Here is a 27,692-nt window from a genome sequence, read left to right on the forward strand (position 1 = left end):
CCTTCACTTCTCCCCCTAAAGACCAAGGACTTTAATTTATCCTGATTCTGACTGACCCTGAGTCCCTCCAGGGAACTAGCCTGTAATTTACAGGAAGGAAGGAAGGAAAAGAAGGAGAAAAGATGGAAGAGATGGAGGGAGGAAAGGAGAGAATGAAGAAAGAAGGAAGGAAGTTTTGCCTAAGGAGATTCAAGATGTGAATGCTCACACTTTATTTTATTAATTCTGTGTTACTACTTCTTCACCGTATTGTACATTTAGAAAACCAGCTGAATCTAGGAAATGCCATCCTTATGTCATATACAACCCCAGATATTCATAGATACTCACACAATCCTAACCAACTATTGCCTGACTTGCTGAACAGTAAAATTCTAGATATTAAGTTATGAACTGTCTTCTTTCTTTCCCTACTCCATATTGGAGAGGGCTACCATTTGAAACAAATTTATAAATAAATAGTAAATCATAGTATGTATACATCTATTAATCACTTCTTTCTCTGGAAGCAGATAGTTTCTTCCTTCATAGGTCCTTTGTAGTTGATGTGAATATTTATAATACTTCAGAATGACTTGATTGTCTCTAATTAATTTCAAGCAATCTTGCTGTTATATACAACATTCTCTTAGCTCTGCTCATTTCACTTGCATTATTGCATGCAATTCTTTCCAGGTTTTGCTAAAATCAATCAGTTTGTCATTTCTTATACCAAAGGAGTAGAATTCTTTGTAGAATTCCATCACAACACACTTTATTTATCCATTTCTTAATTGAGGAACATCCTCCCTCAATTTGATTTCTTTGCCATCACAAGCAAAGATGCTATAAATATTTTAGAATATATAGGTTATTTTCCTTTATCTCTGATCACCTTGAAAACACATCTAAAATGATAATGTTAGTCTAAAAGTTCACAACATTTTATAACTTTGGCCATAATTTCAGATCGCTTAAAATGGTTGAATCAGATTACAGTTCCATCAACAGTGTATTAATGTCCCATTTTTCCATAAACCTTCCAATATTCATTCTTCTTATATTATTTTAGCCAATCAGCTAAGTGTAAGATAATATCTCAAATTTGTTTCAATTTTCATTTCTCTAATCAATAATTAGAGCATTTTCTCACATGACTATATTTAGTTTTGATTTCTTCATAGAAGAATTGTCTGTTCATATCCTTTGACCATCTATCAATTGGGCATTGATTCATATTCTTATAAATTTGACAAAGTTCACTACATATTTGAGATATAAGACCTTTACCTGAGAAACTGTCTATAAATTTTCCCAAAATTTTTTCTTTCCTTCTAATTTTGATTACATTGGTTTTATATTTTTTTAAAAACTTTTTTTTTAATCAATGTACACAAAATTATCCATTTTACATCTCACAATGTTCTTTCATTGTCATCTATTTTCATGAACACTTTATATAGATGGAAAACTAAAAATATGGATTTAAAATTATTGATGTCTTTTCAGTGGCCTTTGTTTTGTCAGGTGGGAGTGAAGGTAATATAAAATTCAAATTTTGTCCATAACTTTGACATCTTTCTGTTGTTTAGATACTTTCTAAATCAATCCTTCAATGTCCTAACAGTGTAGTTTCTTTCACCAAGTACATGATTACCAACTCATCAAACATATATATTTATTTTAGCTTTCCTCATGTTGTCTTCTCTGATTCCACTGAGTCAACAAGCAGACCAGGCACTGTTCTGAGCTGGAGATGCATTGGAGATTACATATGGTAACTCCACTCTTCCTAAGGGAGAAATTTGTTATAAGTATCTTTATATGTCTTTTGTATATTCTCATCAGTTTGTTGTGATCCTTCCAATTTTATCCTTAAATGACTCTTCAATTACTTTGTTTAGTTAGATCTCTAAACAAGTTCTCTATCAACTTATCTTTATTCCAGTGCTCCTTGGTACTTTATAACATAATAATATTAATAGTCTTCCACTATCCTTTTCTTCATTTTTAAAAAATTTTCTGACATAAATCAGCTTTGTCCTTTGCTGCTATAATTTTCCCCTTGACAAGGAAACCAAATGTTTGTTCAATAAGATGCCTTTTAGACTCTTTTGATCTCATTTTGATTTATATCAATTTATCTTATTTATGAAATTGTTATAATCAATGTTGTTCTTTCTTTCATATACTTCCCATTTTTAAGTGTCAAAAACTTATTTAAATCAGTAACATTGGACTTCTTTTCACTGTGTGCCCTATCTTTTTTCATGTTAATTCTTACTTTTAGTTATGTATTAATTTTGAAATTTGTTCTAACAAGTCTAAGATCTGTGCCATTGACTGTATGTATATAGTTGAATCAGGAATAACTCCACATCATTAACAAGTTATTTCCTGTCTAGTTACAAAGCCAAATTAGCACAGAATGGATGGGGCTTTGCCCCACATGACTACTTTTCCCTCCCCAGGAATCGGGCTTCCTAGAACTGATCATGTGACTAATTTACTCTCTCTCCTGCTCCTTCATCAGGTCCGGGATGCTGCCCCTACCCCTGCTCAGTCCCCATAATCCTGTTAACTATCAACTTCATCTTCCAGGCTTCTTTCAAGAATAAGCTGAGTTTCCCTACTCCACTTCCTGTCTCTTCCTCTCTTCCCTACATTTTCATTGTGATGCCTGGACCCCTCTTCTATTATCATTCTTTGAAAAATTAACTGGATTTAAGTTACATAACTTGAGTCCAAATCATGGTTGTGCCTCCTACTAATTCTATATTCTTAGAGAGATCACCACCTTTTTTGATCTCATTTTCCTCAACTAAAATGATGAAGGTATTTGATTAGCTGGTTTTCAAGGTCCTTCCCAGCTTTAAATATATAATCGTATCATCCTAGATTTCCCTTTCTCACAGTTCTTTTATCTTCTGGTGCTCACTGAAAAATATCTTTCTCCCAAAGACTCCACATTCAAATCCACATTTGATAAAAACAAGAGGAGCTACTATATTCCTTGTTTCCCAGAGCCATTTTTATTTCTTTTCTCGGTTACTGTCATTCAGCAACCTTGTACTCACTCTATCCTAAAATGATCTTTATGGTCAATTTCTATTTAAAGCAAAGTTTTTTCTTTGTTCTGAATAAATTCAGAATCTGGCTCATAATATTCTTTACTTCTACATCTGTCCTCTTCCAATAACCTAGCCTTCTGTTTTTTTAAACCTTTTCAAGTCCCATCACTTATATCTTCTATCTGTCTCAACTATGCCCAGCAGTGGGCATATCTTTGATCTGTTCTCCCCCACTCCAGTACACTGAACTGATTTTGTCTCATAAGCAGTATTCACTCTCACTCCAAAAAAGAGACCAAAAATTATGTTACTATCTATTAAAAAAGATTATATTCTATCATCCATTACATTAAAATAAATCTCAGTTGTATGGTGTTATTTGTTGTTTGACATGTCCAACACATTCTAATTCTTTTTTCAAAGAAAATATTAATGGTGTATAAACATGTAGCTATTTTGTCATCCATAACTCTGGTGTTTCTCATTCCTCAATTTAGTTGCCTATGTCTACTTTTGCTTAGCAATCACTTAGTATCAAAGTATCAGTTGCTTTCATTTTGAGGGCTTTATGGAATTCTTTGTAGAAGTTTTATGATTTCATCACTAGCAATAAATGATGTCTCAGTTGCAATTATGATTATGATTTTTTAATACTTATCTTGAATGTTACACTATGAGCCTACCAAACTTGTCCCATACAATAAGTTTATTAATGCCTTTAGATTCAGGATCAAGTCAATTCTACCAACTCCCTTGTCTCTTTAAAAATTACCTTTGAATCATTATTTGCTACTTGCCTTTGTCTCCTAATTTCATTTATTACAGAAAATCAATATGATTCAGGTTCTCTAGAAATAGCTTTACTCATTGGTCAATGAATGAAGCTTTTCACAACACTAGATGGTTTATAACTGTATAATTTTTACAGTTTTATAATCCTCTCTCCAACCTATGCCACTACCAATTTGTGCTTTAAAAAGACCCAAACCAATGAGATCCACAAATACACTAATGTATTGATTATCAAGTATGTAGATGAAGTTTTCATTTTTTTTACTTTAAACTTCAAAAGATTTGTTCTTTTATCTAGTTAAGTATTATTTCTAATGATGAAGATAGCAACTCCCTTAAGCTTTAATAGATCTTCATCATCTGCTCTAACCTTTAGTTCCCAAATTTTTGATGAAGGAAGCAATTATTACATATCTACTATCCTATAAGGTACTAGGTCTCTGCTAACTGCTTTTCATATATTATTTTACTTGATCCTCACAACAACTTAGGGAGACAGGTGCTTTTATTATCCCTATTTCATAGTTGAGGAAACTGAGGCAGATAGAGGGTCACCTAATAAGTATCTGAGGTTGGATTTGAACTCAGATTTTCCTGACTTCAGGCTCAGGACTCCATCCACTGTAGCACCTATTTTCTGTTAATTAACTTGTTTGTACTTATTATTTTGTGTGTGTGTGTGATGGGGGGTGGGGGTGGGGGTGGATTTTATATATTAAACATTATGAGTCACTGGGCCCACACCCACATTCTCACAAGGGATTTGTGATCTCATTGATTTGAATGTTCCATTGAATAATTCAGACCACAACTCAGACATGCCTTACTGCCTTATGCAACTTTTGTTCATGGCTTCCCATAAGTTTATTACAGGGGGAAAGCTCCTATAATAGAAGCCTTCTTTATTTTCTCCAGACATTATGAGGGTAGCAGGGAAACATATCTGTCATCTTTTGCCCTTTTTAGGTAAACAGCTTATCTTTTCTTCCACTTTCTTATAAAGGTTCCATTCAGTGATTTAGTGAATAAAGTGTCAGGCCTGCAGTCAGGAACTCATCTTCCTAAATTCAAATCTAACCTCATATACTTACTACCTGTGTGACCTAGAGAAGTTCACTTAACTGTATTTATCTAAGTTTCCTCATCTGTAAAATGGACTGGAGAAGGCAATGGCAAACCCCTCTAATATCTTTGCCAAGAAAACCCCAAATGGGGTCAAGAAGTGTTAGACTCAACTGAAAAATGACTGACCAATAACAGCTTATCTTTCTTAAATGATATCTCTATTGCACTTCTTCAAGTACTACACCTGTTCACATCTTCGCTGCCCTTTGTTTAATGGTAATTTTCAATTTTTCAAATACTGTAGTATTTTATGTCTTGGTACCATACAGCAACATCTGTAGAATATTAAATGCATTTTCTTTTTTTAAAAAATTATAACTTTTTATTGACAGTATATAGGAATGGGTAATTTTTTACAACATTATCCCTTGCTCTCACATCTGTTCCAATTTTTCCTTTCCCTCCCTTCATCCCCTCCCCTACATGGCAGGCAATCTTATGTTATAGTATATCCTAGATACAATATATGTGTGCAGAATCGTACAGTTCTCTTGTTGTCATTAAGCATAGTGATGTCATCTTTTGAAAAAAGGACATCATATTTATTGCAAACTTCAGCTTTACCTTTATTCAAGGTTCTTTTAGAAAACACACAACAAAGAAATCCACTTCTATCAGAATATATCCTCATACAGTATCATTGTTGAAGTGTATAATGATCTCCTGGTTCTGCTCATTTCACTCAGCATCAGTTCATGTATGTCTCTCCAACCCTCTCTGTATTCCTTCTGCTGGTCATTTCTTATAGAACAATAATATTCCATAACATTCATATACCACAATTTACCCAACCATTCTTCAATTGATGGGCATCCATTCATTTTCCAGTTTCTAGCCGCTACAAAAAGGGCTGTCACAAACATTTTGGCACATGTAGGTCCCTTTCCCTTCTTTAGTATCTCCTTGGGGTATAAGCCCAGTACTAGCACTGCTGGGTCAAAGGGTATGCACAGTTTGATAACTTTTTGGGCATAATTCCAGATTGCTCTCCAGAATGGTTGGATTTGTTCACAACTCCACCAACAATGCATCAGTGTCCCAGTTTTCCCGCATCCCCTCCAACATTCATCATTATTTTTTCCTGTCATCTTAGCCAATCTGACAGGTGTGTAGTGGTATCTCAGAGTTGTCTAAATTTGCATTTCTCTGATCAATAGTGATTTGGAACACCCTTTCATATGAGTGGAAATAATTTCAATTTCATCATCTGAAAATTGTCTGTTCATATCCTTTAACCATTTATCAATTGGAGAATGACTTGATTTCTTATAAATTAGAGTCAATTCCTACATCAAAAATAATCACAGTAGAATCTTGTATTCTCTCTATCTTTTAGTCATGGCTAAATGGCCAGCAAAATCTGCTGGCAAAAAAAAAAAAAAAAAAAAAAAATTGTTCATTTCCTTCTACTGCTTTCATTTAGGATATGCTTGATTCTTATATAGATGACTTTCAAAAAATTTATTTTCCGTGGATGGGAAAATAAGCACATAAGTCAATAGTTAGACATTAACAACCTTTTCCCAGTATTAATAGGATGCAAGGAGTTCCCCAACCCACCCCATGCCTTTGCTACTCTCTATTCCTTCAAATAGCTTGTAAATCAGTCTTTCAATGACCAAACAAGTTTATATTCTTTGACATGATTCTCTTTGATATACATGTGATCCTGTCTTGATACTCTTCCTATTTTTATTCTCTTTAGTACTGTTTCTACCTTCCTTATAAACACACTGGTGACTAAGCATCTTAAGTCCAAGTGTGGATCTTTTCCATTTTCTTTCTCTTTTTTTCACATTTTATTTTTCTCCTTTAATGCTTTGGGGATACTTTTGCTTATTTAGATCACTTCATAAACTTTAAACTGGTTTTGACTTTCACAGTTCCTCTCAGCTTTATGACTTGTTTCTAATAATCACATTATCATTTTCATATGACATAAACAAATTTAAATTCAAAATTAGTATTGTCTTTGGCTACTAAACTTTTTTTGATAAGTAAATCAAGTATTTGATGAGTAAGGCATTTTTTCACTTTTTTCTTTCTTTTTGTCTCCATATTATAGTAACTGATACACAATTATTAAACTCCTATATAAAATTGTTATTATTAGAATCTATTATTTCTGTTTCCATTTTCATGATCAATTATTTATAAATAGTTTGGAATTACCTTGTTTTAATTATAAGCCATATCTTACCTTATTGTTATTCTTTCTTCTAGCTATTTAATAGTTCTAATTGTTGCTCTGACAAATTGGTAATGTGACTATAAAGAAAAAAAAAGTAGATTCCAGAATGATGACCATCAGTTACAGTTCTTTTCCTGACTACAAAAAAAAATCAATTTTTTCCCTGATGTTATTTATTGCATACCATTTCTAGTACCTCCCAGTTTTTTTTCTAAGGGAAAATGTTCCTAATGGAAAGATACGAAGTTTCTCTGTAATCTTCTGTGTGGCACTTTCATTCTTTTCTGATATATTTCTAATCATTTTCTCTTTTTTCCCATTTCTATATAGAAGTTACCCAGTATCAAAGTAAATTTTAGTTTACTTTAGAGAGCTGTATTATATTCTTAGAATCCTCTGTAAATGAAGATGGTGCATAAGTTGCAATTACTTTCATAAAAACCTCTTTTTTTCTTTTGCAAAGACTTATTATGAGTACTACAATGTAAGATGGCCACCAGCTTGGTGGGATGTTTTCCTGTTGTCTTATCCCTTAAAGAGTAAATGTCATTTACAAGCCATGACATACCAAAATTAGATTTGATAGGAGAAATATTTTTCCTGTATGATCAAAATATCTTACTTTGTTATTTTAGTAATGATATTAATGTCAATAATTGATCTTGGGATTTCTTTTAGTACATTCCATACATTTTTAGCATAATTACAGTTCTCATGTACTTACCTAGCTTCCAGAAATCAGGGGGGAAAGGGATAAGTTAAGACTTTTTATTGGAATGGTATTGGTCACCAAAAGAAATAATTTTCCTTTTTTTTTTTTTTGATAAACCTACCATATTCTCACTTGTATTCAAATGATGATAAAGTGTGAATTAAAAGCTTACTATGTGCTAGATATTGAGCTTCGTTTTGAAGATACTCCAATTTAATGCTTGTGTTATGTGAGTATCTATGAAATAAAAGAATCTGCTGAAGTCCTTGAGTATATGGATAAATCTTCCATAAAGAGTATATAGAGGATTATGGAAGTTGCATAGGATAAGTGTAAATGAATAGGTTGCAATTCATACTTGAGGAAGTAGGACTTGCATGCCAGTCAACAAAAATACAAAACTCTTTTCCCAATCATCAATATACTGGTTGTGCTTTTTTTTTATCCTACTTGTCATAAACTAATGAGGTGTCAAAATAGAAACATTTGATATTTATGGTGATAATTCTAAGTGATATTTGTTTTCTGTGAAATAAATGTATGTTTTTTTTTATTAAGAAGATAAGAATAATACTTAGATCATGCTCATCTTAATTTATGAAGATGATATTATTCAAGAGATATGTTCTTTGAGTTATATTTTCCAGTACAAAGGATAGGTCTCAGCCCCTCTTTATCTTAATCTTTGTCTGGCTTTTGGAATAAGCTCAATATTCTAGTGCTCCTAGATTAGCATGTTTCCATGTAGATATCAGATTCCCAATGTTATTAAGTACCAGCAAATGAATATTTTTCTATTCTTACCCAAAGCACCATGGCTTCTCCTTCCTGCACCACTACTGATTTCATTTAATGCAGCAGTAACCCACTATACTCACTGAAACATTGCTAATAAAAATATCTTTCTTAACTCAATGTTTCAACTGTTACACATCTCTCAAAACAATTCATTAATTTTCATTCTCCAATGGTGAAATGACAAATGAATTCAATAAACATTTATTAAGGAAAACATTGTGCTAGATGCTGAAGATAGAAAGAAGAAAAAGATGAAAAATACTCTCCAGGAACTTATAATGTAATCATGAAAGATATGGCTTATTTACAAATAAATATGCTATAAGGTTAGAATGTGATAAGGGCAAAGAGTTAGCATACAAAGAATTCTATGCTTCAGTTCCAACTGAATAGGAACTGCTAAAGTTTACATTTTATTAGCATAAACTTTTTTTAAAATTAGTCATCACATTGAAATAGAAAAGAAAATATTTCATTTAAAAAATAGTGGGCCTCTGTTTGGCTTTTCTTAGCCACGTTGGATAGCTGCTATTAAAGAACTATTTGGGAGATGTTCTAGCCTCTATGAATACTCCATCCAATTGTAGCTGATATGTTTGGTGGCTGCTGGTCACTGAAGTGAAATTTTCCCCATTATCAATGCCAAAAGACTTCTCTGCTAATAGATAAAAGATGACAAAGGCATTAATGTGTGCTGGGTTGGTGAAGAAAAGTGAACTTGACTCATTATTATTTTTTCTTCTGGTTCAAATACATTTATTTGCATGCTAAGTCACAGAAAATCTTGAGAATGTCTAATCTTAAATTAGAAAACTGTCTGGTTACAGCAAGCTTCATTCTTTAATCCAATATAAGGGTCCAAAAGAAAAGACTTTAATTTAGTCTTGGGTACAATAGCTGTACTTAAAGACAAATCAACCTGCTTTTATCTGGAAGAGGTTCTAGGCATTAAATACTAGCTTATTGAAACTGAGATGTTCCAATCTCAGAGCATTGTGGTGACATTTTCCCTATCAAAATACAATTCTCAAACAATGGGACTTCACTCCTGATATATGTGCATGTGCGTGAGCACACACATACATATGGAGAGAAAGAGGTGTGTGTGTGTGTGTGTGTGTGTGTGTATTATATACATGCATATATATATATGTAAAATATATATACATGCACAGACACATATAAATATGTGTGTATATGTGCGTAGTAAATGTGTATGATAGATGAGTACAGAACAATGGTTATGTATTCTTAAGCTTATCTTTTATTCTGACTCAAAGTCATTTTCAAAGCAAGCCAGAAAGGATCACTTTTTTAAGATGGAATGATTATTTTTCCCTTTGATTTGATATTTTATTTTCCTTCAATTACATGTAAAAACAATTTTAACATTCTTGTTTTTTTTAATTTTGAGTTCCAAATATTCTTTCTCCCTCCCTTCCCTGTGCCCCATATTGAGAAGGCAAGACATTTAATATAGATTGTACAAATGTGTCATGAAAAGCATTTCTACGTTAGTCATGTTGTAAAAGAAAACAGACAAACAAAGAAGGAAGGAAAAAGTATCCTTTAATCTGCATTCAGACTCCATTAATTCTTTTTCGGGAAATAGCATTTTTCATCATAAGTTCTTCACAACTGTCTTGGATCATTGTATTGCTGAGAATTGCTAAGTCATTCATAGCTCTCATAGTAGTTTATTATTTTAATTATGTACAATGTTCTCTTGGCTCTGCTAATTTTCATTTCACTTTTCATATAAGTCTTTCCATATTTTTTTCTGAAAACATCTTACTCATCATTGCAACACAATAGCACTTCATTACAATCACAAGCAACAACTTGTTTAGCCTTTCTCCAGTTGATGGTCATTCTCTCAATTTCCAAAACTTTGCCACCATTAAAAGTGTTGTTATAAAGATTTTTGTCCATATAGGTACTTTTTTTCTTTTTTTCCTATCTCTTTGGCATATAAATATAATAGTGGTATTCCTGGGTCAAAGGGTATGCATAGTTTTATAGCCCTTTATGCATAGTTCTAAATTGCTCTACAAAATTGTTTAATCAAAATACTCAATTCTCCTACATCCACTGCAACATTTGTTATTTTCCTCCTCTGTCATTTTAGCCAATTTCATAGGTGTGATATGTTAGCTCAGGGATGTTTTAATTTGCATTTCTTTAATTAATAGTGATTCAGAGCATTTTTCACATTATGGAAAGCTTTGATTACTTTATGTAAAAACTGCCTATTCATATCTTTTGACCATTTAGCAATTGAGAATGGTTCTTTCATATACACAAATACACAGAAACACATGTATATCTATGTCTGTGTGTCTCTCTGTGTGTGTGTATATATATATATATATATATATATATACATACATACATATACATGACTCATTTCTCTATATGTTTGAGAAGTGATTTTTATCAGAAAAATTGCTGTGATTTTTTCAGTTATGATTAGTTGTGTATTTCCCTCCACCAAATTTCCCCTATTTATCTTAATATCTCCTTTCACTGTATCGATCCTCAAAATTGTTTTGCTTGTGTCTATTACCTACCTTGATCCACCTTTCCTTTTATACATCCCCTTTTCTTATTTCTTTCCACTCCTAATTTCTAATAAAGTAATATTCTATAGTTAATTGAGTTTGTATATTATTCCCTCTTTGAGTCAATTCCAATGTGAGAAAAAATCATTAGATCCCCCACAAAACTCCCCAATCTTCCCCTCTACTGTAAAAGCTCTTTTACACTTCTTTTATATAGAATATTTTGTCCTGTTCTACTGCTCCCTTTTCCTTTCTCCCAATGCTTTTCTCTTTCTCACCCCTTAATTTTATTTTTATATAATTATTCCATCATATTCATTTCAAACATATACCCTCTGTCTATGTATACTCCTAACTGCCCTAGTAATATGAGAAAATTTTTAGGAGTTAAAAGTATCATTTTCCCATAGAGAAATGTAAACTATTTCACCTTATTGAAATTCTGATGATTTCTCTTTCCTATTTATCTTTTTATGCTTCTGTTGAATCTTATATTTGAAAGTCAAAATTTCTATGCAACTCTGGTCTTTTCACCAAGAATATTTAAAAGCCTTCTATTTTATTGAATGTTCATTTTTTTTTCCCTGAAGGACTTTACTCAGGCTTGCATGGGAGGTAATTCTTGCTTGTAACCCTAGCTCTTATACCTTCTAGAATATCATATTCCAAGTCTTCCAATCCTGTAATGCAGAAGCTGCTAAATTGTGTGTTATTTTGACTATGGCTCCACAATATTTGAACTGTTTCTTTCTGGATGCCTGCAATATTTTTCCTTGACCTGGGAATTCTAGAATTTAGTGATAATATTTTGAGGAGTTTTCATTTTGGGATCTCTTTTAGGAGGTAATTGGTGGAGTCTTACAGCTTCTATTTTATCCTCTGGTTCTAGAATATCAGAACAATTTTTCTTGATAATTTCTTTTTTTAAAGCTTTTTCATTTTCAAAACATACATTGATAATTTTTCAATAATGATTCTTGCATAGGCTTGTGTTTCAGATTTCCTCCTCCTTCCCCCCACTCCCTCCCCTAAATGACAAGCAATCCAATATGCGTGATATATATTAAAATATATGTTAAATCCAAAATGTGTGAACATATTTATACAATTCTCTTGCTGCACAAGAAAAATCAGATCAAAAAGAAAAGTAAATGAGTAAGAAAAGAAATGCAAGCAAACATCAACAAAAAGAGTGAGAATGTTATATTGTGATCCACATTCAGTTCTCACAGACCTCTCTCTGGGTGTAGATGGGTCTCTTCATCACAAGATCATTGGAACTGGTATCAATCATCTCATTGTCGGAACTGATCGTCATAATATTGCTGTTGTCATGTACAATGATCCCCTGATTCTGGTCATTTCACTTAGCATCAGTTCATTAAAGTCTCTCCAGGCCTCTCTAAACTTATCCTCCTGATCATTTCTTATAGAACAATAATATTTCATAACATTCATATACCATAACTTACTCAGCCATTCTACAATTGATTAACATCCACACCGTTTTCAGTTTCTTTCCACTAAAAAGGGGCTGCCACAAACATCTTTGCACATGTGGGTCCCTTTCTTTCCTTTATGATCTCTTTGGGATATAAGTCCAGGTGAAACACTGCTGGATCAAAGGGTATGCACAGTTCAATAACTTTTTTGAGCATAGTTCCAAATTGCTCTTGAGAATGACTGAATCTGTTCATAGTTCCACCAACAATGTATTAGTGTCCAATTTTCCCACATTCTTTCCAACATTCATCATTCTCTTTTCTTGTCATCTTAGCCAATCTGAGAGGTGTGTTATGGTATCTCAGAGTTGTCTTAATTTGCATTTCTCTGATAAATAGTGATTTAGATCACCTTTTCATATGACTAGAAATGTTTTTAATATCTATATCTGAAAATTGTCTGTTCATATTCTTTGACCATTTACTTGATAATTTTTTGGAAGATGATGTCTAGGATCTTTTTTTTTGATCATGGTTTTCAAGTAGACCCCTTCCTTCTCATCTGTCCTCCCCTTTCTTCCCTCTTTTTCTTTCTATCAAACACACTCTCTCTCAATTGCTTCTTTCTCTGTCTCTGTCTCTCTCTTTTTTCACATAAAACAAGAGGTTAAGAAAACCACAGATCCAGAGCAAAGGCAATTAGAAATATATATATGAAATAAACTTATCAAGTGCTATTAAATTCCCCAAGTCATCTAACACTAAAGTTCCTCAGGTCAAGTGTGGTCATCCAGATATCCCCTCAGCAGGTAGTGACAACTATCCCTAAGCATTTCAAATAAGATTTATTCTCTTTGTTTTTGGTGGAGTTGCTTAATCTCTCTTGGTCATCTATAAAATGAGTGTTTTGGATTAGGTGACTACTTAGATACCTCAGAATATAAATTCCTTGAGATTAGTTTTATTCTTTATAACCCCTTCCTAATATAGTGCCTGGCACATTGTTGGCATAAAATACATATAGTAAATATTTGTAGATTGATCAGTAAATTACAGTTCTAAATCTATAAACCTGGAATGTGTGGGGTATTTGGGGCAAACTCTGGGTCAGGGCTGCTTATCCACCTCATGGCTAAATCAAGACATTACTTATGACACCAAACAAAGGACAAATAACATTTCCTGAACACACTAGAATTAAATTTGGTATGTAACCATGTGGAAAGGACTAAGTGATTTCTTGCAATCTCTATTTCCAAATACTAAGATTTTCATCTAGGAACTGATAAATGTCTGGGTCAATCACATTTTTCTATTTCTTCAATCATAAGTTTTCTCTTAACTAGTTAGGAAGCCTTTGGATAGTGTAGCAAATTTATGTTACTTCATATAACTTAGCTTACTTAATAATTACTTAGCTAATGAGTTATTTAACTTCAACTCTTCCCATCAAATAACAAAGAAACACGTGGAATTGTTTTCATTTTTTCAAAATTAAAATATCAACTCAATTCACAGGTCACTTCTACAATTAATAAAAGAACCATATTTCTTTAAAAATTGACTTTGATTCCTAGAAAAATTCTAGAAAATAACAATTATTTTGAGAAAGCATGAATTTGTTGTAGACTAATGTTATTTCTATTTTATACTTTTCAGATTGAATGGTAGGAGCAGCTAGGTAGCCCAGATCCAGAAGTGCTGAAAGTGGAATTGAGAAGATTCTCACCTTCTTGAATACTTATTTATCTGATCTTAGACATTTACTAGCTGTTTACTAGCTGTTTTCTCAGTTTCCTCATCTGTAAAATGAGCTGGAGAAAGAAAGGCAAACTAAGAAAGTATCTTTGCCAAAAAAACCCCAGATGAGGTCACAAAGAATTAGACACAATTGAAGAGCAGCTGAACAACAACAAAGATTGGATGGTATGGAAAATAACCAAGATATGATATATCTGAATTTCAACAAATTTGATAGTCTTACATGAGAGTCCTACGGTCATAAAATTCTCTTGTGAGAGTCTTGTAAACAAGGTGATGGGATAAGAATTAAATAACAGTAGAGTTCAGTGCACTCAAAGGTGGTTAAATAACAAATGATAATTAACTATAAAGGACAGTTGAAGAATGATGCTATCTGCACCCAGATAAAGGATTGATAAATAGAATATGTATAGAATATTTTAACATATATCTAGCTATTTGTGTCTAATGATAGCAATGTCTAAGGCAGGGGTGGAGAGGGAAGAAAATAAAAGAAAAAATCATATGATAACTTTGTTGTATATTTAAAAGGGATAGCAAGTTAAAACATAGTAGATATGCAGTTTCATGTGCAATCATCTTGTTCTATTATACTATGTTATGAAAATCCTGATTTTATTCCATAAATTAAAAATAAAATTTTTAAAAAGAGAGACTGTGAATGATTTGTAATCTATATTGTTGGGGAAAATTCTTGAGTCATTAAAGATGTATCTAAGTAAAAAACTAAAAAAAGATAATGGTTTGTTAACTTGAAGAGCAGTTTCTGGTGAATTGCCCAAAGTTGTGGGTTCTATCGTGTTCAACATTACATTTTTAATTAATGATTTGGGTAAAGCCATTGAAGACTCCTTACCTAATTTTCAGTCAACAGCTAGAGAGGATAGACAAATTGTTGATGACAGAATCAGTATCTAAAAGGCTTTAATAATGATAATGTTAAATTAGATTTAAAAATCATTTAATAAAGACCTGTGAAGTATTATTGCACCTTGGTTCAAAAATCATTGTAAAAATATAGAATGGTTAAACAATAGTTCATGTGAAAAAATTGTGAAGGTTATATTATAATGCAAATAGTGAATTAGTGTGATATTGTGATCCCCAAAAAATGTAATCATAAATTATATTAATGAGAGTATAATTTCCAAGGTGAGTGAGTGATTTATCACATTACTTTGAGAATAATGTGTTCAATTTTAGATGTTAAAGTTTATTTTTCCTGTCAGACAAAATTAGTATGAATGAGTAAAAGTGTGTGTGTGTGTGTGTGTGTGTGTTAGAAATAAAACATTGTCTAATTGATAGAACTGTTTTTTAAAATGGAATGGGAAGATTTTGAAATGAGATCTTCAGGAAGAGAGGAGGTGACCACTTTTCAGATATAAAAGTAACATAGTAGTGTAAATAGAATGAACTTGGAAGAACTGGGTTTCAAATTGTTTCTTGACAGATGCTTCTAACATTGGACAAGTCACGATTTTTCTGAGCTTCAGTTTCTTCTTCTATAAAATCTGGACAATAATACATGTCATATATACTTCGAAGAGAACTTGTGGGATGAAAGTAATCCAAGGTTGGTGATGGCAAAGCATGATTATCAACAAGACAAGGTGGCAAAAGAAGCTAGATGGAACAGTACCTAAAGTGCCAGGCCTGGAGTCAGGAAGACTCATCTTCCTGAGTTCCAATCTGGACTTAGACACTTGTCTAGATGTGTGATTCTGGGCAGGCCACTTAACTCTGTTGCCTCAGTTCCTCATCCCTAACATTAGCTGGAGAAGAAAATGGCAGCAAACCATACCAGAAAACTTTAAATGTAGAAACATTTAAGTGCCAACTATGTTTCAGGCACTTTATTAGGTAAGAGGTTACAAATACAAATAAAAGAATGAAACAATCTCTGATGTAAAGTAGTTTACACTAAGGTACCTTAGTATTCACCTCCTTAGGCCAACACTCTCATTTCACAGAGGTTAAGTAATTTGCCCCAATTAATGCAGATAGTGAACAAATGAAGCGGATTTTGAAGCCAAGTCCTCTGGTATCTCAGAGAAAAATAGAAGAATGGAGCTATTTCAGAGGTCAAAGATATATAAATGATAGGAGGAAAAAATCCAGGCTGGTGTTCTGCATAGACAAAATTGGCAGTCCTCAACTTTGAAATACAGTATAAAGTATTATACCTAGAAATGTAACATGATATTAAGTGACACCATATGGTGGGGGGTGTGAACAAAAAGAGAAAGGAATGTCCATAGCGTGCTAGTACTATACTTATAAGTATTAATATTCTTATCCTTTAGAAAGTAAAATAAGTAAAAAAGAAAAAAAAAAAAACTCTTAATGGAACAGTCATAAAAGATGCAAAAATATTTGATCTCTTAAAGATAACTTTGACAGGACTCTCACATACTTGTGATAAATCCAGAATAGATCTGGAAGAACAAGTACTGAAGATTTTTATTAAACCAGATTTTGGCTTGGAAGATTTCTTAATGTTTAATTCACTTTTAATTTCTGTTGTTCCTTCAAAAAATCATGTTTTGGGCATCAAAAGGATTTGAAAAATTCCATTCAATTCATTTGATCTGATATCACTCAGTGAGTATTTTTTTTTAGTGTAATGATAATAGAGGAATTGTAGGTAATCGTGGTCATGCCATCAGTCCTCAAGTCTGAAAGACCTGCTTTTGAATTATGGTTTAGACATTAATGGCTATATGATCCTGGGCAAATCACTTAACTTCTACCTGTAAAATCTTGGGGCACACAGCAGCATTTAGCTCATAATGTTGCTGTGAGAATCAAATAATTTAATATGGGCAAAATCCTTGACAAAACTTAAAAAGTAATGGAAATATTAGCTATTATTAGAGGCCACTTTTCCAGGTATTTGACTTCTAAATCTGATAGTTTTCTCTATCAATGCAAATTGTCTCCTCTGCAGTTGGATCAATGAATTGAACCCAGATTAATCTGACTCTGAGACTATCTCTCTATCTACTAGGCCACTACTTCTCTGGTACTGGGGATAATAAGACAAACATAAAACAGTCCTTGTCTTCAAAGAAGAAAAGAAGGAAAAATGTAATCAGATATAAATATACTACACATGCAAGTGTGTGTATATGTATGTGTATATATGAATATAAAATATACATATATGTAGTTTATATCAATCAATAGACATTTATTAAGTACCTACATTGTACCAAGCACTTGTGCTAAATGCAGAAAATATAAAGAGTCAAAAGACAGTCCTCTTCTGTCAAACAACTCAATCAAAAGGAGGGGACAAGTAAAAAATATGTACAAAAAAGGATTGATGATAAATAGAAAATAATTAAAAGAAGGAAGACATTAAAATTAAAAGAAGTTGAGAAAGACTTCCAATAAAGAAGAAGCTTTTAGCTGATACTTAAAGGAAGGCAGTGGGCAGAATAGAGGAGGGAGAGAACATTGCAGATATGGGAGACAGAAAGAATGCCTGGATCAGAAAGATGGAAAGTCTCACTTAGGAATAGCTAAGAAAATAGTATTTTTCTATGGACAATTATGTTATGGGAATTAAAATGTGTGAAAACTGGAAAGGTAAGAGGGAGCTAAGTTATGAAGGGCTTAGAGTGCCAAACAAAATGGTGTATATTTGATCCTAGAGGAAGCCACATAGTTTAGGAAAATCACTTTAGTAGCTAAATGGAGTAAGGAGAGACTTGAGGCAGGCAGACCCATTAACAAGCAATTACAATAGTTTAGGTGTTGAGTGTTGAAGGCCTGAACAGGATCAGAACAGAGAAGGAGGACCATTCTAGAGATGTTGCAAAGGTAAAGTCAACACACCTCGGTAACACATTGTATATTGTGGGTGAGTGGATGGAGTGAGAGACAGTGAGGAGTCCAGGATGATTGCTAGCCCAAGGGACTGGGTTGGGAAGATGGTTTTGCTTTATACAGTAATAGGGAAGGTAGGAATCAAGGATTGTTTAAGAGGAAAGATAATGAATTCTGTTTTGGTCATGTTTGTTTAGCTTATCTACTGGACATTCAGTATGAGATGTTTGAAAAACAGGTGTGAGATTACAGGTCAGTAGGAAGGTTGGGGGGGGGTAATTAATTAAATATAAGAATTTTCAATTTAGAAATCCTAGTTAAATTCGTTGGAGTTGATGAGATTACCAAGTGAAAGCAGTATAGAGAGAAAAGACTAGACTCAAAGCTAAAGAATAGCAATATTTAGAGAGCATAATCTGGATGGAAATCCAGTATAGAAAAATGAAGAGCAGTCAGACAGGTAAGATGAGAGTCAGGGGAATAAGATTTAAATTTTGTACATATAAATAATATATGTCTTTCTATTTATATGTGTTGTTTTCCTTTGTTCTTAAAGAAGACCAAAATGACATCTTTTTTTTTTTTTGGAAGTCGATAGTAAGTGCGTCCAACTATGACTGATTAGACCAGCAGGAAAGTTAAAGGTTCCTCCGCAGGTCGGGCCCACATAGTCCATAGGAACATTTGGAGGAGGGATATTTCTAACTTTGCTTTTGAACTACTGCAATTCTGTTCCCCTCATTCAGCATAGTTCTTTCTTTGAAGCAGGCATCACATTCTGGGTGGTCTTTTGCTAGTATCTTCCATGTCAAGCAATCAAAGTTCTTCAGGAGACCTTGAAAGTGACCTTGTATCACTTAGGCAACTGGACCTGTATCATTCAAGTAACTGCTAGAATAAAATTCACTTTGTTACTTAGGGGATAGGAACAAGTATTTATTAAGCATCTACTATGTGCCAGGCACTGTGCCAATCACTTTATAATTATTATCTCATTTGATAGTTACAGTGTGACCTCCTTCAACTTACTAATTCTCTGTAGTTCAGTCTCATCTGTAAAATGAGCAGGATCATCTCAATGGCCTCTAACTTCTCTATTATGCCTCTATTATGGGACATTCTTTTGAAGAGAGAGCAATTGAGGTTACCCAGGTGAAGTGCTTTGTAAAACTTAAAGCATTTTATGAATGCTAGCTATTATTTTGAATAGAAAACATTTAATCAATTAGCAGGTATTTATTAAGATCTTATTATATGTCAAACACTGGTACCTAGAAACAATCCTTGCTTTCAAGAACCTATATTCTAATAAAGAAGCCAGCATGTAAGTATACGAGTGTCCCTAAAATCAGAGGAACGTTGAGCTTTAAATATTATTTATTATTAAATATAAAATTTAAATACTCTGATAAGTTAAATTTAATATTTAGTGTTATTTAAAGCTTAAAATAGAATTAAGATGTTTTGGAAAATCCTAAGTGTGTCCCAGAAACAAGGAAAGATACAAGGTAACTTAAGAAAGGATAGGGAAAAACTCCTGCAAAATGTGGCACTTAAGCAAAAACGGCCCTCAGGCTATGGAAGTAGTAGTGAGTTGAGTGAGGCCATCCTAAAGAGGAGTCCCGCCCGGTGAAACCGCCAAATTTACAGAATAGTGGGATTTAAGTCCTTCACACTCCATAAAGATTAAGGGCCCTGCGTGGATCTGGCCGTTCTTCGAGTACAGGGGGGTGAGCGCCTATTCCTAGTCTTCAGGACCCCCAAGTGGAGGAGAGGCAACTATTTTGCCCCACAGCATTCCCCATCTCTCTGTCTGGTTCTTTCTTCCCCAGCTACACTCTTGAAGTTCTGGATTCTCAGGGTTTGTACCCCCGCAGGGGACCTTAGCTCCGCCTCCCCAGTCCCGGGCTCCCAGAGGTCATACTGTCTCTTTTTCTACCTACTCTCTTTTAGGTAGAAACATACTCCCGGAGGAAGTGCGAGTATGCAAGTGTCGGGGAGCAGTGAGGAAGGGTGGGAAAAAGATTGTTCTACTAAAATCTGTGGAATATCTTATCTAGTGATTTTCTTAAAAAAAAAAAAAATTCAAATCCCTCCCCCCATTCTTTCTCCAAATTCAGTACATGCAATATCTATGTATATATACACACACATACACACCTATCTATCTATCTATGTAAAGTGTGTGTGAATACAAAAAAGCAAGCAAATAAATAAATAAATAAAAGGAGGGAGAGAAGCTGAGCAAAGACAGCAGAGGATTAGCAGCTAGCGACCACAGGCTCCCGCTCCCCTCCTGGCCCCGCCCACATCGCTGTTCCAACCCTCCCTCCTCCCTAGCTCCACCGACAGCCCCCTCCTTTCCGAAAGGAGGCGGAGACTTGCTCCGCGACGCCATTTTGGGTGCCTATCTAGCCCCAATGTTTACCACTCTATGGCTTTTCTCCTCCCTCCCCTCCCCTCCCCAGTCATTGTCTGTAAGAGCAGCGGCGGGCGGCAGCAGCAGCGCTTTTCTCTTTATAAGCCCCGCAGTGCCCGGATGTGAATGGATTACAATGTATCTTTCAGGGAAACCTATTATTATCAATGTGACTCCACGGGGGAGTCAATGGTGATGATGATGGTGATGATGATGATGATGATGAAAAATCTCTAAACTTGGAACAAGTTTAAGACTTTATAGAGACGAAGAAAAAAACAACCAACAAGATTTGTTTGAGGAAAATTAACTATTCTGTTTACATATATATATTTTTTAAAGAAACAATAAGAAAGGGGAGAAAAAAAGTTGGTGGATTTTTCTTTTCTTTTTTTTTCTTTTTTGGTGGGTGTGTGTGAAATTTTTTTGAAGTTCTTTTATGGTGGAAAATGCAAAAATCAGAGCCAGGTGCATGATCTTGTGATTTGTGGAATATCCCTGGAACAGGACTGAGTACCAGTTAAAAAGTACTTTTTGGGGAATACACATGTGAGATACTAAGCACTTGCAGAAGATTTTCTCTTTTTCAAAAGTCTCTTTCCTTGGAATATTGTGAGAATATTTGTGGCCATTTAAGGTAAAGTTACAATTTGCTGTCAGAGTAAACTGTCTTTAAATTTAATTTGATTGTTTTAAAGAAATGTTGATCCGAATGTGTTATTAAAGCAAAAGGAGCAACTTGTGAAGTGATAGCAATTTGAGGGGGGTAAAAGTGTGTGCCTGTATTATTTGTCTGTACTCGCACATGTAGAAATAACAGGGTGTGTTTAATGTGTGTACTTCCACACACGTTGAAGCGTATATGTTACAGATACTGCATAAAGCACGCGTGTATAACGAAACTTGAGAAGTTTAAAGCTTTATTTTAACCTGAAAAGTGACGCGAAAATAGATATTTGTAGTCTATAGGCCCTATAACAGTAAATGTTGAATTTAAACATATATTTCTGGGAAAAGGGGACTAAGCAACCCCTGGAAACTCGAATGTAAAAAGCAAACAAAACAACAATCCAAATGCTTACTTGGGAAGTTTGTAGCAATACTCACTGTAACTTAAAAAAAGGTGGGAACAAAGTATGTACAGTTTTACAATTAAAGAAAGAACCCAAACAGAGCAGACTGCTTTCCCCCCACCCCCAAGATTTTGAATTTCTTTATGTATGGAAAAGAAAAATGTTCCTCTTGGCAAAGTCTTTTTGCATCACGTGTATTTGCAGCCTAGTATAAACTTGCCTTGCCCTGTGTGAGAGAGAGCGAGAAAAAGAAAGAACTGAAGAAATTGAAACTATAATAAATTTAAAAGTACCTCCTAGGAAAGAAAACGGCAACGATTGAACTGTTACTGGTTCAGATAATATCTGAGAGTTTAAGGGAAATTGAGGTGCCTGATGGATTTCCGTTTGTATTTCGGGGAGGGGGGGGCGGCGTAAAGGGAAGAAGCAGGGGAGATGCTATGATTTTTTTTTTTAATGCAACCCAAACCAATCTAGCCAAACCAACCTGGAAAAAAAACGCGTCTCTTCTCTTCAGCAACCCCCCCCCACCCCTCAGCCCCCCGCCTTTGCTGAACTTGCAATTCCGTCTGTCTTTGCGTGTTTCCCCCATGCACACCTCCCCTCCCCTCCCTAAAGGAGCAGAGAGTTGGTGTTAAGAGTCAGGGATCTTTGCTGGGTGTTTCTGGATCTTGTAGTAGTAGTGGTTGGTAGTGGTGAAGGAGGAGGAGAACAAGAGGAGGAGAGGAGGAGGAGGAGAGAGGAGGAGGAGGAGGAAAAAAGAAGGAGGAGGTGGTGGTGGTGGTAGTGGTAGTGGTAGTGTTGGTAGTGGTGATAGTGGTGGTGTGTTTTGTGAATGCAGTGATTAGAAATGAAACCCGTCTCGGTGCTGTTATTGGAAGGGGAGCCCCATCTCTCTCTCGGGCGGTAGGTACCGGAGCTGACATTTCTGGTGGATCTGTGGCTGATGGTGTGATGGTGTAGCTAGCGGACGGAGCTCGGAGCTAAATCTCGAGGCTCGGCCAGGAGCTGCTGGAGGGTGGCTGGAGCCTTCCTTACACGCGGCTTTTTTCCTCTTTCCATGGGCTGCGATTTCATTTCTGCTCCACAGAGACAACCCCCCTTCTCTTTTCCCCTCCCTCTTCTCATTCCCCCCCCCCTTCATCTACCCTCCCCCAGCGTTGCCCACTTTAAAGGAACTGATGACTTTACTGTGGGCCTTTAAAAAAAATCACCCTTTACTCCACAAATTAAGGTTCTGGGTAATTACCGAACCCGCTCCCACCACCCTCTTTTCTACCATCTCCCCCTCCATCGGAAGTATTTTTACTCTGAAGATTCGCATCTTTTAATTTCTTTTTAGCTACTTTATAGGAGAGGAGGGAGAGAGAGAGGGAGGGTGTGTGTGTGTGTGTGTGTGTGTGTGTGTGTGATAGAGGGGAGAGAGAGAGAGAGAGAGAGAGAGAGAGAGAGAGAGAGAGAGAGAGAGAGAGAGAGGCAGGCGAGGGGGGAGGGGGAGAAAGTTGAGACCGGATCGTTGCTGAGTAGTTTCTCTTTTCTCTGAGATCCATTCATTCTTTGCTGTACCTCCTGTTGCATAAATGATGCGCTGAGAGCGGCTTTTTTCTTTCTTTCTTTTCCTTTTTTTAAGATTTGGTTTTAGAGTGGATGTTAACAATTTTGATCATCTCTTTTGGAAATGTAATACCTTTTTCGTTTTGCTTTTTGTTTTTTGTTTTTGTTTTTTGCTACTGCTGCCCCCTCCATCTTAAAAAAAATATACCCCCCTTTTTTCTCTTCCCCTCCCCTTCGACTTCAATTACATCCTTCCCCTCACCCCCCCCCAGTCTCCAAAAATCCGATTGTGTTTCCTCTAAGGATCGGGACTGGGTTCTGATTGCGGTTATTTCCATGTTTCTAGGTTTGTGTGATTTTGCTAAAATGCATCACCAACAGCGAATGGCTGCCTTAGGGACGGACAAAGAGCTGAGTGATTTACTGGATTTCAGTGCGGTAAGAAAGAACGGTGGAAACTAACTACAGCTGTAAAACAAAACAAAACACTACCTAAAAACAAATAAACTGATCTAAATTAATTTTTAATCGGCTAAATCCATGATAAATTTGAATGTCTCTTTAGACAAATCTTTACCTTTTTTGGGTGAAATAAAAAAAATAAAGATATTTTCTTTTTTTTCCTTGTTTTTAAGTTTAATTATGCCCCTTATTAGTCACCTCCCCAAGAAAATTAGAGTTCAAAGGGAAAAAGAAAACACCTTTAAGTAAACGCAAAGGTCGAACACATCAGAACACTGAAAGTACTGTACTTTCTCACTCATTGTTTCAGTAACATTTTTGGGGGGTGGAAATAGATAAGAGGAGGAGTCAACTGTCTCAGTTTTGTTGTTTTAAACTGATGCTTTGGATCAGAAAGACCTTCTGTCCTTCAAGTGAAATCTCTCAGAATTCTAAAAGCTATGGATATATAAGTATATACTTATTTATATATAAGTATATGCTTCTATTTCCTTTAGGATATGCAATTTGTAAATTTAATAATCTCTAAACCAGCATGAATGAGAATATGTGCACTTGGAGAGTTTAACAGCCTTTGCTGCTCTTCTCATCTACCGTTTTATTCCCCCTGCCCACACTCAATCCAAAACTTGCCAAAAATATTTATTTATTTTTAATGATTGATGAGATTGGTGGTAAGATGCATTTGCAAAACAAAACCAAAAATAATAATCCACTACATGCACCATCCAAAACCGCCTTGCAAATGGGGTTGCTTCAATGCTGCTAGTGCTGCTGGTGGTGCTGCTGCTGCTGCTGCTGCTGCTGCTGCTGCTGCTGCTGCTGACTTTTCTTAGGAGAAATGGCTTTCGGAAGTTTGGCCAGGAAACATAGCCTGAGGCAGCTTTGCAGCCCCCTCTTAGCTTGTTGCACTTTTCCCATTTGTTCCTTTGCTTTGCAGGCTCTGACTCAGGGAAGGTGCGTATTATCCACTAGAAACGTCGAAGAAGGAAACCAATTAGGGTCGAAATAAATGTAGGGGGAGAGGAGAGGAGAGAGAAGGGAGAGAGAAGAAGAGGAGAGAGAGAGAGAGGAGAGAGAGAGAGAGAGAGAGAGAGAGAGAGAGAGAGAGAGAGAGAGAGAGAGAGAGAGAGAGTGTCTTGCTCTAAAATTGCTCATGTTAGAGACGAAATGAGAATTTAGTGCAGGTGGCAGTTTGCATTCATTTTCATTTGGGTTTACATATGACAGACAAATCCTTTGCGGGATTGAAATGGACGTTGCCACCTTCATGGCCAAGGTTTTAAACTTATAACAAGCAACTTTTTTTCTTCTTTGCAAAATGCTAGTTTCATGGGGGCTTGTTGTGTTTACCTTGAATCTTGATAACATTTTGAGTCCTGTGGTTTTTCAAAATGTTAATAATATTCTCTAGGAATCTAATGAGTCTAATTGAAAAGAAGAGTGGTGTGTAAGAAAGAGTTGGGAAGTGTGGGGAGATGGGGGGGGGGAAAGAGTCTGGATTAGTAATATTGTATCAGTTTTACTTTTGAATTGAATGGTGATGTGTTGTTATATAGTAGCCCTTTACATAAGCTTTGACTTGTTTGTTAAGAATGTGAAGGAACTTTTGACTAGCTGTGAACACACACACACACACACACACACAAATGTCTTTTTTTTTCTAGCAATAATGTTTCTTTGTTTCTTTTAGATGTTTTCACCTCCTGTGAGCAGTGGGAAAAATGGACCAACTTCTTTGGCAAGTGGACATTTTACTGGCTCAAGTATGTAAATTATTTTGCTTAATGTGTAGTTAAAATGTTATTAGTGGTGTATTACCTTCTAATATATGTATGTATTTGGAGCTCTCTTGACCTGTTTTCAAAAGTAATCATTGAAACAAAGGCAAAATGGCATGAATTATTTCAGGGTTCAATAATTAGATGGCATACAAAAATTTGGGGGGGTTTTGGAAAATTAATTTTTTGCTTCCTCGTTGGCAAGAAAATTATCTTAAAATTCCATATCTTAGCTAACAATGTTTCTGATGTTGTAATGCAATCACACATAGAAGATCATTCCTTTTAAAGGAGAATTGTTAATGTGAAGGATAATTTAATATTCTTGTGCACTTATAATTTTTAAAGAAATCTGTTAGTAACTACTGGGTTAAATTAACCCTTTTAAAGAGAAGAGCACTTCAACTTGATGATGAATGCACCTTAGTGAAATATATCCAGGATATAGACTCTCTTGTTAGTCTGAGGAATTGAACAGAAATATTTTAAAATATCTTCTTAAATACTTCCTCCATTCCATTTTTCCATTGAATTTTTATGTAATTATAAATTGGAATCAACTTCTAAATTTGAGAAATAAGAGAACCTTGTTTGATGGTTTTTTTGTTTTTGTTTTTGTTTTAAACCTTAGTGGTATTCAAAAAGGAATCTACGTGTATAATGACTATCTGACAATTAAGGAGGAGTTTAAACATGAGGATATGTATATATCTATATGTACCTAAAATTAGATGTGAAGATGAAAAGTAAATCATGCATTAGAATGTATTTAATATATGTGATCACTAAGTTTTATTTAAGACATCTTCTTACTTTGTTGCCTGTTCTCCTTAAGTCCAGGCCAAAAAAAAAAAAAAATGTACCTACAATTGTTAAGAAAGCTTTAATATTTTAATAGTACTGGCGGTTATACCTAAGAGTACATTATGTATATGGCTGTATATATGTAGTACTATTCTCAATAAATGGGTAAATGTTGACATCTTTTAACTCTGAGATGTCAATGGAAATAGTCATTAGTCATTGAATATAATTTTTATTTGTTATTTTCATTTTGTACTGGGGCAATGAAAGAAATTTGTTCAGCTGTACATTTTGCACTCTTTGTACAGATTCATGAATACATTACAGAATTCATTTTTTCAACAGTTTATTTCAAAACAAGATGAGCATTTTGTTTTGTTACTCAGTCTAGAGGAAAGAGTTTATGCACATGTAGAATGTTTTCTCTTTTGTAATATGAGATGCCTCTTATGGTGACAACTTTAAATTTATATATTTTCTTGGTTATATTTTCTTAAAAGTTTAAAGTATCAGTCAAATGTTTAAAGTTTAGTTTCATGGGTATTGCTCTATTTTCAGTTTAGGGACTTCTGAGAATTTATTTCTTTGACTTTTTAAAAAAAAAAATTTGTTCTATTATCTCCCAAGTAACATTTTTCTGATTTGCATCTGCTGTACAGTATTCTGATATAAAACATTAATGAGTGTTTGAGTAGAAATTAAAATAGTGTCTGTTTTAGACAAATCAATGTTTTATGTTAAGACACAATCAACATAAAGTAACTAACTTTATTTTTGACAGTAATTTTCTTGATGTGCATCTTGATAATTAAGATTTTTAGCTATAATTTTAAGCTTTCAAGTGGATTTTGCTAGAATATGCAAGGATAGACAATTTTCAAAGTCAGTAATTAAGTATCATGAAGTATTGAAAGTTACCTTTGAACCTGAAACATTTGGAAATGCTTTAAGTGCATCACTGTTAACAAGTTTTAATCAGTTAAGGTAACTTAGCAACTTGAAGTTTGTGGTACAATAAGGAATATAACTCTACTCCTAGTTGATTCTCTAACTTTATCAACATTTAACAAAGTATACATGTAATTTATTATTTAATAAATGTTCAAAAACTGCTTATAATAGTTATGACAGCACAGGTATGATAAATAAAAGCATGCATGAATGCATTTTGAATATGGCAATATATTGAAGTTTATACAATTGCTTAGAAAAATTACAGTTTCCCTTAAAAGTTAAAGATTTAGCATGGGATCATGAGGTGATTTTGAAGCAAATGTACTATAATTTCTTTTTTTAAATTATGGAAATATGCATTCAGACTTTACAGAAT

At 34.4% G+C, this 27,692-nt stretch overlaps 1 protein-coding gene across 7 annotated transcripts in view; it reads left to right on the forward strand.

The window, feature by feature from the left end:
• Nucleotides 1-20,745: 20,745 nt before the first annotated feature.
• Nucleotides 20,746-27,692, forward strand: part of TCF4 (transcription factor 4) — a 422,297-nt gene continuing 415,350 nt past the window's right edge. For 2 of the 7 annotated variants that reach the window (XM_023496177.2, XM_031945930.1), the window contains exons 1-3: nt 22,525-22,667; nt 23,662-23,753; nt 25,471-25,543. In XM_023496177.2, the coding sequence (XP_023351945.1) occupies nt 23,682-23,753; nt 25,471-25,543 (145 nt within the window). In that variant the 5' untranslated portion in view covers nt 22,525-22,667; nt 23,662-23,681. Of the gene's footprint in view, nt 21,326-22,524; nt 22,668-23,661; nt 23,754-24,632; nt 24,735-24,926; nt 25,057-25,470; nt 25,544-27,692 lie in introns of those variants that run through there. The other 5 variants (XM_012541488.3, XM_023496179.2, XM_031945934.1 and 2 more) reach the window with 5 other exon arrangements.

Source organism: Sarcophilus harrisii, chromosome 1 (genome assembly GCF_902635505.1).
Source record: "Sarcophilus harrisii chromosome 1, mSarHar1.11, whole genome shotgun sequence".
NCBI lineage: Eukaryota > Metazoa > Chordata > Mammalia > Dasyuromorphia > Dasyuridae > Sarcophilus > Sarcophilus harrisii.